Source organism: Echiichthys vipera, assembly GCF_963691815.1.
Source record: "Echiichthys vipera genome assembly, chromosome: 20".
Lineage (NCBI taxonomy): Eukaryota > Metazoa > Chordata > Actinopteri > Perciformes > Trachinidae > Echiichthys > Echiichthys vipera.
Window position 1 is genome coordinate 8,112,451 of NC_139845.1, and position 13,459 is coordinate 8,125,909.

Here is a 13,459-nt window from a genome sequence, read left to right on the forward strand (position 1 = left end):
CACAACAAGCTCACACTGTCACTCACAATGGCTTTGTTCTCAACATACTGCTTGTGCACAACGTTCAGACTCAGTGTGCATAAATGTTGCCTCAGACTCAGAGGACAGAACTCTAGTACAAGACCGAGTACAGAGAAAGCTGACGTGTTTGTGCTATGTCAAAAAAAAAAATAGTATTAAAGATCCCATATAGTCTTTTTATATTATAGAGCAGGTTAAGATGCTGTATTAATACTGGGAAAGTATCAAAATGCTCAAGCCACAGAACTGTGCACAAAGCCCGCATTCAGAAATTGTTAAACGAGCTGTTTGGATTTACATAAGGTCGTGATGTCACAACATTATTATATATAGGTAGAAAGGCCCGTTACGCTCATCCCCATGCTGCAACGGTGGTACAGAGACGCCAAGTAGTAACGCTGACCAATGAGAGCAGACTGGGGTTTTTTTAGGAGGAGGTCTTAAAGAGACAGGTGCTAAAACCAAACTTTCCGGGTCGGTCGGTGGCTGAGTGGATAGAGCAGTCGCCCCATGTAAAGAGGCTGAAGGTACCCGAGGCGGGGACTGCAGGTTTGACTCCGACCTGCGGCCCTTTGCTGCATTTCTCCCCCTGTCTCTCTCACCCTGTTTCCTGTCTGTCCTATATAATAAAGACTTAGAAAACTGCCAATTTGTTTTTTTAATAATAATCTTAAACTGAGACTTTCAGACAGAGGGTGAATACAGGTATATTCAGACAGTTTGAAAAAAAATTAAGTGTTTTTTTCTCTTCACATTAAAGCATGTTAACAGGTCTAAACTTGTAGAAACCTAAATACAGGTATGAATCTGAAAATGAGCATATTATATCTCCTTTATGGTCAATAACTTTACAAAGACTAAGTTCGCCTGATGTTTTACAACACTCCATGCCGTCGTTGTATCATAGCATCAGACTGCAATAACCTCACTGAGTATGCTCCTTATCTTTTATGGTAATCAGCCACACCTTCAGGAACGTTCCACCTAATCAAACCATCTCTACAGGGTGACCTCAGTTGCTATGTGAGTGGGAGGGGAAGGCAGAAAATATTACAGCGCTGTTTCATCAGTGCCAAGCTGAAAGTCAAATGAAATTTGATGACATTCTGACATACCGTATGTTGCAATAGACTTTGAATAAAGTGAATTGCAATTGATTTAGTGTAGTAAAAGATTTATGCTGATGTGTTATCTCCCCATTTACATAAAACTGTAGTGAAGTTAATTTCCATCATTTGGCCTTGCTCAGGGAACTTTTACATTCAAATGAAGCCTTTTAAAAACATAGGAGCCTATTAATATTGAAAATCACCTCACATGTTCCAACAACTATCAAATATTTATAATATCAAAATGATATGTTTCTGCACAAGCACACCCACTGCAATCCACGTCTTAGTTCCCGGAGATGAATAACATGTCAAAACATCTTGCTCAAATGAGTCATAGCAAAACCCTGTCCGCGGAGGATTGCACGATCCGGTTAAATCTGGATCACGTGTGCTTCGTGTTACTGTTGGATGGTTCTTTATTAACATCCCCCTACATAATATTTCCTACAGAAGAAACCACACTGGGCCCTATACAGTCAAACACACTCTGGGAACCTTAGACCTGCTTCAGCAGAGATGGAACAGGGATGTTTAACGTTAGTCGCAGCAGATACTTTGCACCCAAAAATGCGGAAATATTTCAGAAATCTCTTCTCGTGTTTCACCCTGACAGGCTCCAATAACTTTAAAGTACAATACACACCCTCCTCAGCTGTTGAGGCCTTGTGCTTACCAGTGTTTGCAGAGTTAAAGCCTGACTTCAACACAAGCCCAGTCACCTTCCCTCTCGGCGCCCTCCACCCCCCACGCCCCCGGCTCCTGCTAAACCAGCTCTTCTCCTTCCCTCCTTTGTCTGTGTGTCAAAACGAGCCAAATGTTTTTTCTTTTTCCGCCTGCTGCTAAGCAACCTGGGGGATTGAGAGTGCTGCAAAAGGATTGCAGTCTTAATCCAAACTCCGTGTTTTGTAGAGTCAGCTGGTTTGGGTTCTGTGTTGTTGTGCATATCGGTGCCCTGGCAGGGTTAGCACTTTTTTACATATATATAATATCTTGAGAGAATCCTTGCTAACGGTACCATCTGTCGCATCCTATCATTTAGTCCGTGGAAGCACTGGCAGTTCCATTTGGATGGAGAATAGAGCGCTGAGTTTTATTCCAAATGTCCAAAAGCATCATGTGCATTTGGACATGAAGTGATTGGATCCAGGGACAGGCAACAGTCCTTTTCACTGAAAGCAGCAATGGGCTTATAAAAATGTTCCAGTTTCTCCCAAAATACGTAGAAACGGCAACATTACTGACACTCATCCAGTCTTTCAGTGAAGCAGATTTTCTCAGTTTGCATGTTTGTTTAAACACAAATTATGGCACCATTTGAGCCTCCCAAATAAATCATAGATAGCAGCAGAGCAGTCAGTAGTGTAGTAGAAAAATGTGTTAGGAGAATGTGTGACCTGTTTATACACAAAGTGCAGTTTACCGTCCCAAGAGAGAGACGATTGTTTGTGAGCAGGGGAGAATCGCTGACTTAATCTCCTCTCCAGTCCTTCTGGAACAGCTGGTCTACTCAGTCCTCATAGACTGAGAGGTCAAATTCCAATCTGGGGCCCAGTGGAGCCACAACATACTGAGATACGGTGTAACAGCCTCCTTCAGATAAACCTGAGTACAAATTAAGTCCAAGCCTCTACCATTACTTTTAAGAAGGGGTCCTATTGTTATCTGGTTCATACTTGTAGTTGGGGTTTCTGCTAGGACATGTTTGCATGCTTTAACGTTCAGTTCTCATACTGCTGCATCTGTATTGACTCGCTGTCTGAGACACTCCATTTTAGTGCCTGTCTCTTTAAGACTTGATAAGATTGATTGATGACCATATAAACAAATCCAGCACAGGTTGATGACGCCTCGAGCCGAGAGTAGAAAAAAACAAAAACTGTTGGGAAAGGAACATTCAGAACCGTCTAAAATCTGAGGTTGTCGCTCATGGGGTTATTACATAAGTTTACCTTCTTGCTTAAAGCTCTGACCAAGTTTAATATGAACACCCAACATTTGTGGCTCTTGGTGCAGGAATTTCCTTATTTTCCTGATTAATTAAGTTCTAACTCATCTTATTGTGACAACATATACATAACAGAAAATAAGGAAAAGCATATTGGGTTCATAATGGGCTTTAGTGATTCATGCATGCCTTTGATTTAGAAGCGCAAAGTCATCATTTAATAATACTGGGTAAATAATGACAGCTCACAGGGGATATGATGCCAAGATAGGAAATCTTTTATTACAGAGAAAAAAAACTTTTCTTCCAAAATATAGAAATCTGTACAACTTCCGCACAATCAATTTACATGAACTGTACAAATTTACAGCAGTTCATCACAACATACCCAAGGAAAAATAAACTGAACACGATAAAGATGTACTGACATGAGATCACAAGATAGACAGCTTTTCTTCTTGGGTAAGCTCAGATTTTTTTGTCTATTTTCTGGTTTTGTACGTAAATAGAAAAAAAAAAGGAAAAAAATGAAAAGAAAAGAAAGGGAAAAAAAACAACAAAGGATACGTCTACACTTACAGATCATGGAAACTAATATTTTTTTACCAAAACAACTTTGGTCCTTGCCAACACTCCCATCACAAATGGCTTCACTTACGAAAAGCGTTATCCATGTTAAAAGATGAAATACAAAAAAAAGGAATAAATCTAAAAACACCTCAGGATAGCAATTATTGGCACTTCCCATGTGTAATGTTATGTACTCTACCATATGTTGTACAGTTACAATACATTCTACAATATGTAAAACACCTCAAATGTGAAAGTGGCAATAATTCAACTAAATCGATGACAATTTTGACGACAACAACAACAACAACGAAACTGCTGTTCCCTTCCTGTTTCATGTCTTAACATGCACAACTTCTCCACAAGGGTATATTTATTGAATGTCCGAGGCCTGAGTTTGGCAATACATTCCAGGAGAGACTCCTCGCGTCTCAAAAAAAATGTCACACAACTTCATCTTGACATATTTAGTGCATTTTATGTGCTATTTTACCTCTGTCTACTCAAAGCACTCTCACGACAATTCTGTAACCTATGTGCGCACAAGCTGAATGGATGCCATTTAGATAATCAACATTACTGAGGACTTAAACCATTTTGGGTGGTGGTAGTACAGTTGAGAAAGTGACGACGGGGATTTGGGCAACTTTTTTTTAAATTTTAGTAGCTGATAAAAAAAAAAGGTCCTTTAAAAAGGGGCTTAGATCACCAGACTAAAAATCCTCTTTAAAATAAAAAGAAAAAAGAGGAGAAAACTGGGATGGCAGAGTGGAGAGATGAGAAAATCTACCAGTATGACCATAAAATACATCTAGAGAAAAGTGAGACGAGACGATCATCTCGCATCCGAAATATAGACCAATCTCATAACATCGTGTCACGTGACATTAACAAAAGTTATAATGGAGCAGTGTGATTTTAAAACGGGTGTCCACGGCGGAAACCAAAGCTCTGGGCTCCCATCCCAGCCAGCTCATCTCCAGCTGGCAAACATGGAATCGCTGCTTTTCACAGATTTGCTGAAGGGAGCATCAGCAGAGAGCAGGGGAGGGGGCGGGGGTGGAGGGGTTGCAGTGCGTCAAAGGCTATAGCTCTATTACCCATGATCCTCTCAGGCTTAGGGGAGCTTAAACACCCGTAGGTCTGGTGATGAGCGGTGAACCAGCCTGCCGTGACAGATTTGGCCAGCGGCTAAGGTCCGAACACAGACCGAACCCGCCCTCGGCATCTGTTCCAGCTTGCCCGTTGACCACTCAGCCCCATAACCGGGAGTGAAGTGGGGGTACGTCAGGCAGCCATCACACTCTTTCATATGCATGTAAACAAAGTTGCTGCTCAAACTCAGTACTTGAGTGCAGCGCAATCCAGTGAGATGAAAACAGAAAACAATGGCCTAGTACCCTCAATTCTTCATCTTTGATCCATCTTTCCTTGTCTCTTACTAGCCCCCCCTAGTGCAGCTCAAGCACGCCAAGCGCGTGTGCTGGTTGGTTTTTTTTACCCATCACTGCTGAGGGCGGGTTGAGGATTTGGTAGGGGATGTTGAATAAGTCCAGAGAGGGGGCTGGAGGGATTTTAGCTGCCCTGGACAAAAAGAGTCCGGCCCTGGCCCCCTCTCTCTCACACCAGCTCCCCATCCCTGCCTTCCTAACCCAGCTCCCCGCGGTGATGGATGATGATATGTGTCACATTAAGTCTACCTGCATCCACAGGGGGTCAGCTAGCAGCCCGCCGGCTTGCTTTTGGCTGAACAGGAGGTCTGAGCTGAGGGGTGATATGTGGCACTTGAGGCACTCTAACCCCCACACCAGGAGGAGTGGGGGAGGTTTGAAGCTGCCAGGCTGGAATATGGACATCTCCAGTGAGGGTCCGGGCAGCACATGAACCAGGCTGGCTCACATAAGCCTGATATCAGTTTAAAAATCACGAATGGCTCATAATTCATGACAATGAGGTCTTCGTAAGGCAATGCACCTCCGATGCACACATCAGAATCGTTTTTACAAGACCTTGGAAATGGCTGAATGAAAATAGAAGGCTGACGAGGCCTGGTGTTTTAAAGTCAAGTTAAAAATTAATCTCTCAACAGTCGGTGCTCCAGACCTCCCTTTGGCCAAAGTCTCACACAGTCATCACTTAGTCCAGACCTTTCAGACTAACTTTTCTTCTATCAGCAACACAAATCACCATCTGTGTGTGCACGTGTGTGTGTGTGTGAGGGGGGGGAAAACAGCTTAGCTCTGCATCCTGCCAGAGGGAACAGTGCCATATGAACGGATGACAGAATGTTTCTAACATACCACCAAAAATTACTCTCCACCTAAAATCAACAGCTCTGAAATGTTCACAAATACAGTGTTAAAAATAGGTTTTTGAAATCCAGAGTTAGACACTCCCGATCTAAATAGACATTAGTCTATCCCAACGTGGGAGCTACAGTATGAACAAACGGCTAAAAATGGGGAGGGCAATAAAAACGGTGTGAAAAGATGACATTCGAATGGATGGAATGCAGGCGATTTTCTCTAAAAAGTACACATCCCACACAATCTCACGTCAAAGTGCATTCAACGTCAATTCTAACAGGGTAAAATAGACCCCCCTTTTGCTACACTTTTTTTTGGCGATGCAGGAGATGACAAAGTGGTGGGAGGAATGGGGGCAAAAGTTAACAACACAGGAACTTGATTGTGATTTTCAACAACATTCATTAACTAGGGGGAGGGGGGGAAGGAGACGGGTCCCCTGGAAAGCTACACATACATGGGTGATGGGAGGGCGACAGTGCAACAGGACACGCTGGTATCCACAGGTAGCAGGTGTCACATCTCATTCCACTTGCACTTACATACAGGCCGTTGAGATGAGGGTTTTCTGAGGTTTGGTGATGATGGTGGAAGAGGGAGGAAGCAAAGTTCAGACCCGAAAGCCTTTTTTTCCAGCTACAAGATAAAGAAATGCCCTTGTGGTCCAAAAGGGGGTCTTATAGAAAATAGAGATGCTCTCATTGGGTATTTCTTTACCTTGAGCTTGAATTGCAAAGGGCTAAGTCTAAACTTTATTCCCCCCCCCCCCCCCCCCCAGGAAACAAAACAGGTGAAAACGGCAAATAGAATAAACCTCTGGATTTTTTGAAATTCAACGGGTTCCTGATAAAAGGTTCCTTACAATTAGGAGGGTTTGGTGTTTTGCGGTGGTGTGTTGAACATGTACCCATAGTAACCACAAGTAAGAAAGTGCAAAGTCAATGATAGCCCCTTCAGAGATGGAGCTGATCACCATGTTGTTTACAGTCGAGGGGTGGGGGTTCCTGGTTGGTTGGTTTAGCTGCCCCAACAGTTCCATTTCCACAAAGCCTCTCCCAAATAAAAATAAAAAAACGGAGTGCCCAGCTGATCCAATGACAACAGAACAGATGATAATGGGGGGGGGGGGGGGGGGGGGGTAAAAATATCAAACCTACAAGGTTTCCATCACCTGGACGATAGGCCACATCCTCTGTTTTTTTTCTTCTTCTTTTCTCTTTCACTATTTCATTTCATATTCTTAGCTTTAAAGGCTCACCCTGATCTGGTCATGTGATCTGACCAGCCACAGCGTGACCCAGAACAAAAAAAAAGTAGGCCGGGTCGACGACGTGCCTCTTTAACTGGAAACAGTCATCATATTGTAGGATTTGGATGGACTGGTTCTGCCCATCACCATCAGTTCCTCCTTGCAGCTGATGTGACTGTCCACCATGGGGCCTCCCGACCCGCTGTTTCCTGAGGGGGCGCTGGCGGTGGCCATTGCCTGCATTCCGACGGTGCAGGGCTGCGACTCGTACAGGACGCAGATGGAGCCGTCCTCGCCAATGCGGTAGGACACCTCGAAGGGGTCTACCCAGAGCGTGAGCTCACTGGGCAACAGCAGGTAGAGTTGCTGTATGGTCAGACCAATGCGCTGGCCTGCCTGCCCCACCAGTGGGTCCATCTTGTGGTTGATACGGATGCATCGGTAACCTGAACCCTTGCAGGGCCTGTCTGGGAACCAGTGGTGCTTGTATTGCTCTGTGGGAATAGAGGAGAGAGAGATTGAGGCTGGAGAGAAATTTAAAATTGAGCTCTGGCGTAATCACCATCCAGCTATTTGTAATAAAATGTGGACAACATAGCATCATGTGCTCTTATGAAGAGCCCAGAGAAGACAGGCCATAATAGAAGAGTATTACCAGAATTTGCTGAGTAGCTTTACTGTTATCTACAAAAACAGTGTCTACAGATGTCAATCATAGCTGTGCCGTTGAGATCTACAGTAAATTGAGATTGGACAAAGGTCGAAAGATTCAGAATGCAGACAGGCTGTACTTTGTGTTATCGGGGCACATAGATACATTTAGTTTTCAGTGCACAACCGTACAACAAACTTGGCAAAAAGGAGAAAAATTGTGATGCCATAATAAAACAGAGAAAAGCACACAACACAGAAACAGAGTACAAAAATATCTACAGTAAATATATATAAAATATATAAATATAAAAAATATACAAATAGTGCAGAAAATAGACCATGTGTTAAGGGAATTACCGCAGTCAAAAATGCAACATTGAAAAAAAACAAAAAACCTTTGTTTTGTATGGAAAAGATTCCACTTGCCCCCATAAAGATAAGTCCAACATAAATGCACAGGTGAATAGGCAGTCACAAGTGAACAAGATAAGTCTACACGTGAGTCAATAAACATATCATGGCTGAGAGAAAAAAAAGTGATCGATCCTTATTATATAATGCATATTCACGCCAACCAATTATATAGGTTCATATAGATGCCATCACTGTAGTTTGATTTGAGTTTACATTAAGGTTGTCTCCAAATGTTAATAAAATGCAATCTTGTTTGTTCCTTTTTTTTCCAGGAGGCGATTTAAGTGGTTAGAAAACGTGAACAAAAATTAAGTACTTATCTACAGTAAAGTATAGGGCGTAGTTGTGTGCAGCAGGGGAAGAAAGGAGAAAAACACCACCACCTGTTAGAGGCCTGATAAGCAGCCATAAACAGACAGCCAGCAGTGCCCTGGGCCTACGTGACAAAGAGAGCGCCACTGAATTGCACAATCCCTCCCCCGGCTGCCGTCGGTGTCACAAAGTCTCCCGTGACTGGCTGAACAAAAACACCAAAAGTGTCGAAGTCCCAGCCAGCCATCTGGGACGCCGGGGCTCCGCCTCCCACCCCGCTCGTTTGTATGAGCGTTTTTTACCCCGAGGTGCATTGAAAACTAGTGACCCTGCGCACGGTATGCTTCAGGCGTTTCAGTGGTTAAGATGATGAGAGGAAAATTACTGTGTGATTTTGGGTGTTTGAGGAAGTAAAACATGGCTCACTCTTTCCTTAAAATTCACTTTAGGTATTTTTTTTTTTTAAACTTTCTTTCCAGAGCAAATATGTTTTGTTCTGGGTTTTTTCCATGTATTGACCTCCCCACTTAAGGGAACACACCTACCCTTCATTTACTCTGACAAGACTCATCCATATTGAATTCCCATTGATGCTAACTTCATTGTGGCTTTAGAAAAACAGGGTAAGTGAAGTAGGCCAGCATTCAGGACGGGGGCCCGGAGGCCACCTGTATGCATCCAAAGGATAAAAACACCCCCCTTCTCTCTCTCCCCCCCCCCAGTGTCTAAACCCAGAAGGCTGTATACGGCTGAGCTAATGGAGGGGCTGGCACTCGTGGCTGGATGATCTTTCAGCCTCCGATTGAGCCACAAAGGCAGTTACCTTCAATCCCTGGAGCAGCTGGGAAAGGATCAGCTCTATTCTTAAAAACCAGAGCACATGGAAGAAAGAGGGAGGAGGGGTGGAAACGGCGAACGGAAAAAGTAAGCAGACGAGTGCGTGCTTAACCTAAAGAGTTCAACAAAAGAGGGCTGTTTATTCACTGTAGCTGACATCGAAAACAACGCTGTTTCAGCCATCTCTGCTAGCTTAGTGGGTATTTTCCATTTGCCAGAGAAATTACCCTAATGCTGATAAAAGAAGAAGAATCAAAGGCTCTCTGCCGACTACCATTACACTGCTATCGTGACCCCCCCCCACACACACCCTTCCCTTCGCTCAGCATAAACACGAGGAGCTGGGCACCCTGCTTTTCAGCATGCAGACACAATAGTGAGTGATGTGATGTTGCCAGGCACAAAGGAGCCCAGGCTGGCCTAGTTTAGTAGCAGCGAGCCCCCACAGGGTACTACCACACACTCACTTTTGTTTCTGACTCACTCAAAAAAGAGACTTTGCATGCTTTTCTTTGAATTTTACTCTAAAAAAACATTTACACGGTTTCAAAATACTATAAAATCTCATCCTAGTCTGGCACACGACATATAACACATTATAATTTGCATCATTTTGATAGAATTCATGTGTAAGTGAACTAAATAAATGGTTGTTTAGTGGGTTTTTTTCCTTTCCATTGGATTTCCCCTCCATTTCCTCGCTGATAAAGCTGCCTCGGCCTCTAATGTCCTCCTATAGGCGCCCACAGGGAAAACATCTCCCCTCCCCCACCTACAGGCCTCACAGGCCTCCATTCAACTCCAACTTTTGTCTTGTTTACAAACACTGACGATGAATCGAACTGGTAAGGACATTTTCTGTGAAATGTGGCTCAGGATTCGGTCGGCCAATTCCCCAAAGTATCATCAAATATATAATTTAACACAGACAACTGTTAAGCCACCTACAGTTAACTATGCCTTTAACAGAAACGCTTGTATTTCCGTCTAATAATGAGTTCAGGGTTCTCCTATTGGTGCTTTTGTTTTGATAGTTAGAGTTACGTTTTGTATATTGCTAAGAATTGTATTATTTTTTGCATATTAATTCTTTTTTGCCGTCTCCCACCAGCATTAATAAAGTATCCGTTCCCTTTATGTTTACTCTTGATTTTATATGTAAAAAACCGACAACCCAAAAAAACAATCTGCACAGTTGGATGGGATTTTATATAACTGCACTCCTTATGCAAGAAATGTAGGTCATCTGCTTAGTAGATGGGAGCGAGGCAGATGTATAGCAGCTTTAGAGCTCTGACTGAGGCTGGAATGTGTTTACAGCAGGAAATGAGACAAACCCCCGAGCAGCACAGTCCTCTGTGAGAAAAACAGTCAAAGTAAGCTTGTCTGAGAAGCTAGAGGGGGCATTAAAAAGGGGGATTTCCAGAGAAATAAGCGTTAAAAGGGGGATTTTGCATTCGAAGTAAATAGTGAATGTGTTTGTCGTTAAAATAAAAGGTGGTAAAAAAAATTCACCATTTAACAACCCCTAAAAAAGGTCAAATGAGCACTTAATCCCCAAACTAGTATAAAATTGTGTGCAACAAGGTAATTAAGTTACCATTGAAACACAAATATGCTGTGCTCTAGGGGGAGCATTGTGTAAAACATTCAAAAAAAACAAACTTATTAGTGCCAATAATAAAGATTAATTTGACATTGGACGTGTTTTCGTTATTACCCCGTTTCGACAACCGCATTACGTAATTGAGCAGCCTGACCAGAGGCTGTTTTGCTCAGTTCTGGGAGCGTTTTTTCGAGCCAGGCGCACTTCCTTGTTTGAGCCTCTTTCCACCCCCCTCCTCCTGTTCTTCTCCCTCCAAACAAAGTAACTCATCAAACTGCCTCATTTTGTATCTTTCTGGGGGTAAAAAAGGTCCAAATGTAACAATCTAATCTTCGACCGATCGTCTTGTTTGCGCTTATACTTTGTTGTTTTTCCCTCTCCGACATGCGCAGACGGTGGTGCGCGTCGGGCAGCGCTGATAGTGATACTTAGGGAGAACAAAGAAAGGCTTCTCCTGGATGATTCCCACCCCGATTAAAGGCCGGAAATAAGCATTTAATGCCACGACAAAACCCCTTAATAAACGTACGAGAGTGTCGTGCGTGATGTTGCGTGTTTAAAGTGTCGTTTGCGGGTTTTCCTTACCTGACAAAATGTCCTGTAAGCTTTGGCTGAACGTCTGGACCTGTCGATCGTTTACGTGTCCTTTTACCCGCAGAAATCTCGTGAGAAATCCGACGGCGGCGTTGATCTCTGGTTTCATCGTTCCCCGGGCACAAAGGGTATGCATTGAGAAAGAAAGAAAAAAGCAACGGCGACGATCCGCTCGCTTTTGTGCTTGTTTTTTTCCTCTTACGTGTTCGTCCGACTGTTCGTCTCTCTCTCCGCTTCAGAGCAGCGATCCTTGTCTGTTTGCTCTCGTGTTGTTGCTCTTGGCATTTAGCCTATTTGTCGAGGTAGAGGGACGTTTTTTGCAGAGCAAGTCCGTGTTCGAGGACGGTACAGTGTTGGGAAACAGACGCCTGTTGTTGGTAAATACAGGAGGGGGGGGATGGAGGGTCCCTTTGTGCCACGTTGACCGACCCGCCGCGCTTACTTTCCTCCTCCAGAGTGAGGCTCTCGGAGTGGGGGAGCGCGCCTTTATAGCGCGCCCCCCTCCCTCCCTCCCTCCCCGCAGCGCCGTCACAAGCTGCTACAGCAACAACAGCTGACCAATCACGGCGCCGCCACGGCTCTGACGGGTCCACATATAGGGAGGAGTGCGGCGTGCGCGTCACCGCTCTGAAAATAAACAAGAGGCACACAGCGTGAAACCGCGCTGCGTTCACAGGCTGTCGGAAATACGCGACGTAGAAGAAAAAAAGGAAACAAAAGCAACAAAGAAAGTTGGGATCTGCAGCAGAAACTAGAGATGGGAGTATAAGAGGTTCATCCGTAACAAAGGGAATGGTAGAAATGTCGTAGGCTTACAGTTTTATTGAGTTTGCTTTATCCAAAAATCCAATCTCTAATGGTTTAAGGAGCATCTTTACTCCCTTTACTGGTGATCTGGTTGAACACAAAGAGACAGTTTAGTTCGAAGCACTTCAGAGCTGGAATCAACTTCTTCATTTTGATTTACTCTATCCTGATTGAAGTGTTTCAATGATTGAATCCAGCACCTTTCTCTTAAATCTGGACCTATCTGGTATTAATTTCTCGGTTTTTAGAATTCTGTTTCTACCCTTTTAAATAGCATTTGAAAGGATAGGTTTTGATTGTTCAGCTCAATCTTGATTTTTATAGTCCCTGTAGGATTCTTGGTTGCAGTATAGCCTCCGTCCTCTCCATTCTCCACGCAGAAAAACATTCCAACAAGTCGTCCTGGTGGCCTGTAGGAGCTTTAACATGCTGACCAGCTGCCTTTGTTTCATGCCATCCCCCCACGTCTCTCCCCCGTTTTCATGTCAGCTCTCTACTTTGTGGTTTAAAAAAAAAGCCCCCCAAAATAGAAATGCATTACACTGTTCAGTTCTGTTATCCAGTTCACGAGCAGTGATTGTAATATGAAATCCACTGTGCTGTCCTGTGACAACTATGTATCTCAAAGTTAGTGAAGTAAGTAAGACAGGCATGATCAGGAAGTGGTTGAATTTTCACCCATATTTGGACCCCTAAATCCTTCAGTTTGGAGATGCTTAGTTGTCCCTGGACCAACTGTCCATAATCACAATGTATAGAAATAATGTACACATGTTTGATAACACTGTGGGTAAAATGCAATATTTACCTTATTGGGAGTTGTTAGGCCTGAACATATAATAATATACCATTTTAAAAGTAGTAAAAACTATTTCAGATTTACACTGCAATATCTCACTTTGGAATACAAACAAGTGTTTGTGAGTAACATTTTGGCTCAACTGACTTATAAACTGTTTTAGCCACTGTATGATTAAAGTCATGCTTTAAGTTCTGCTTATTTTCAGGTCGTACCAGGTGCGTGTATGTTTT

At 43.4% G+C, this 13,459-nt stretch overlaps 1 protein-coding gene across 1 annotated transcript; it reads right to left on the minus strand.

Annotated features, from left to right (window-relative positions):
- Window positions 1-3,333: 3,333 nt before the first annotated feature.
- btg1 (B-cell translocation gene 1, anti-proliferative) lies at window positions 3,334-12,067 on the minus strand. The gene is made up of 2 exons (XM_083935184.1): window positions 11,612-12,067; window positions 3,334-7,697 (listed from the first exon to the last, which is right to left on the minus strand). The coding sequence occupies exons 1-2, from the start codon at window positions 11,754-11,756 to the stop codon at window positions 7,294-7,296; spliced, it is 549 nt and encodes a 182-aa protein (XP_083791310.1). The 5' UTR covers window positions 11,757-12,067; the 3' UTR covers window positions 3,334-7,293.
- Window positions 12,068-13,459: the final 1,392 nt, after the last annotated feature.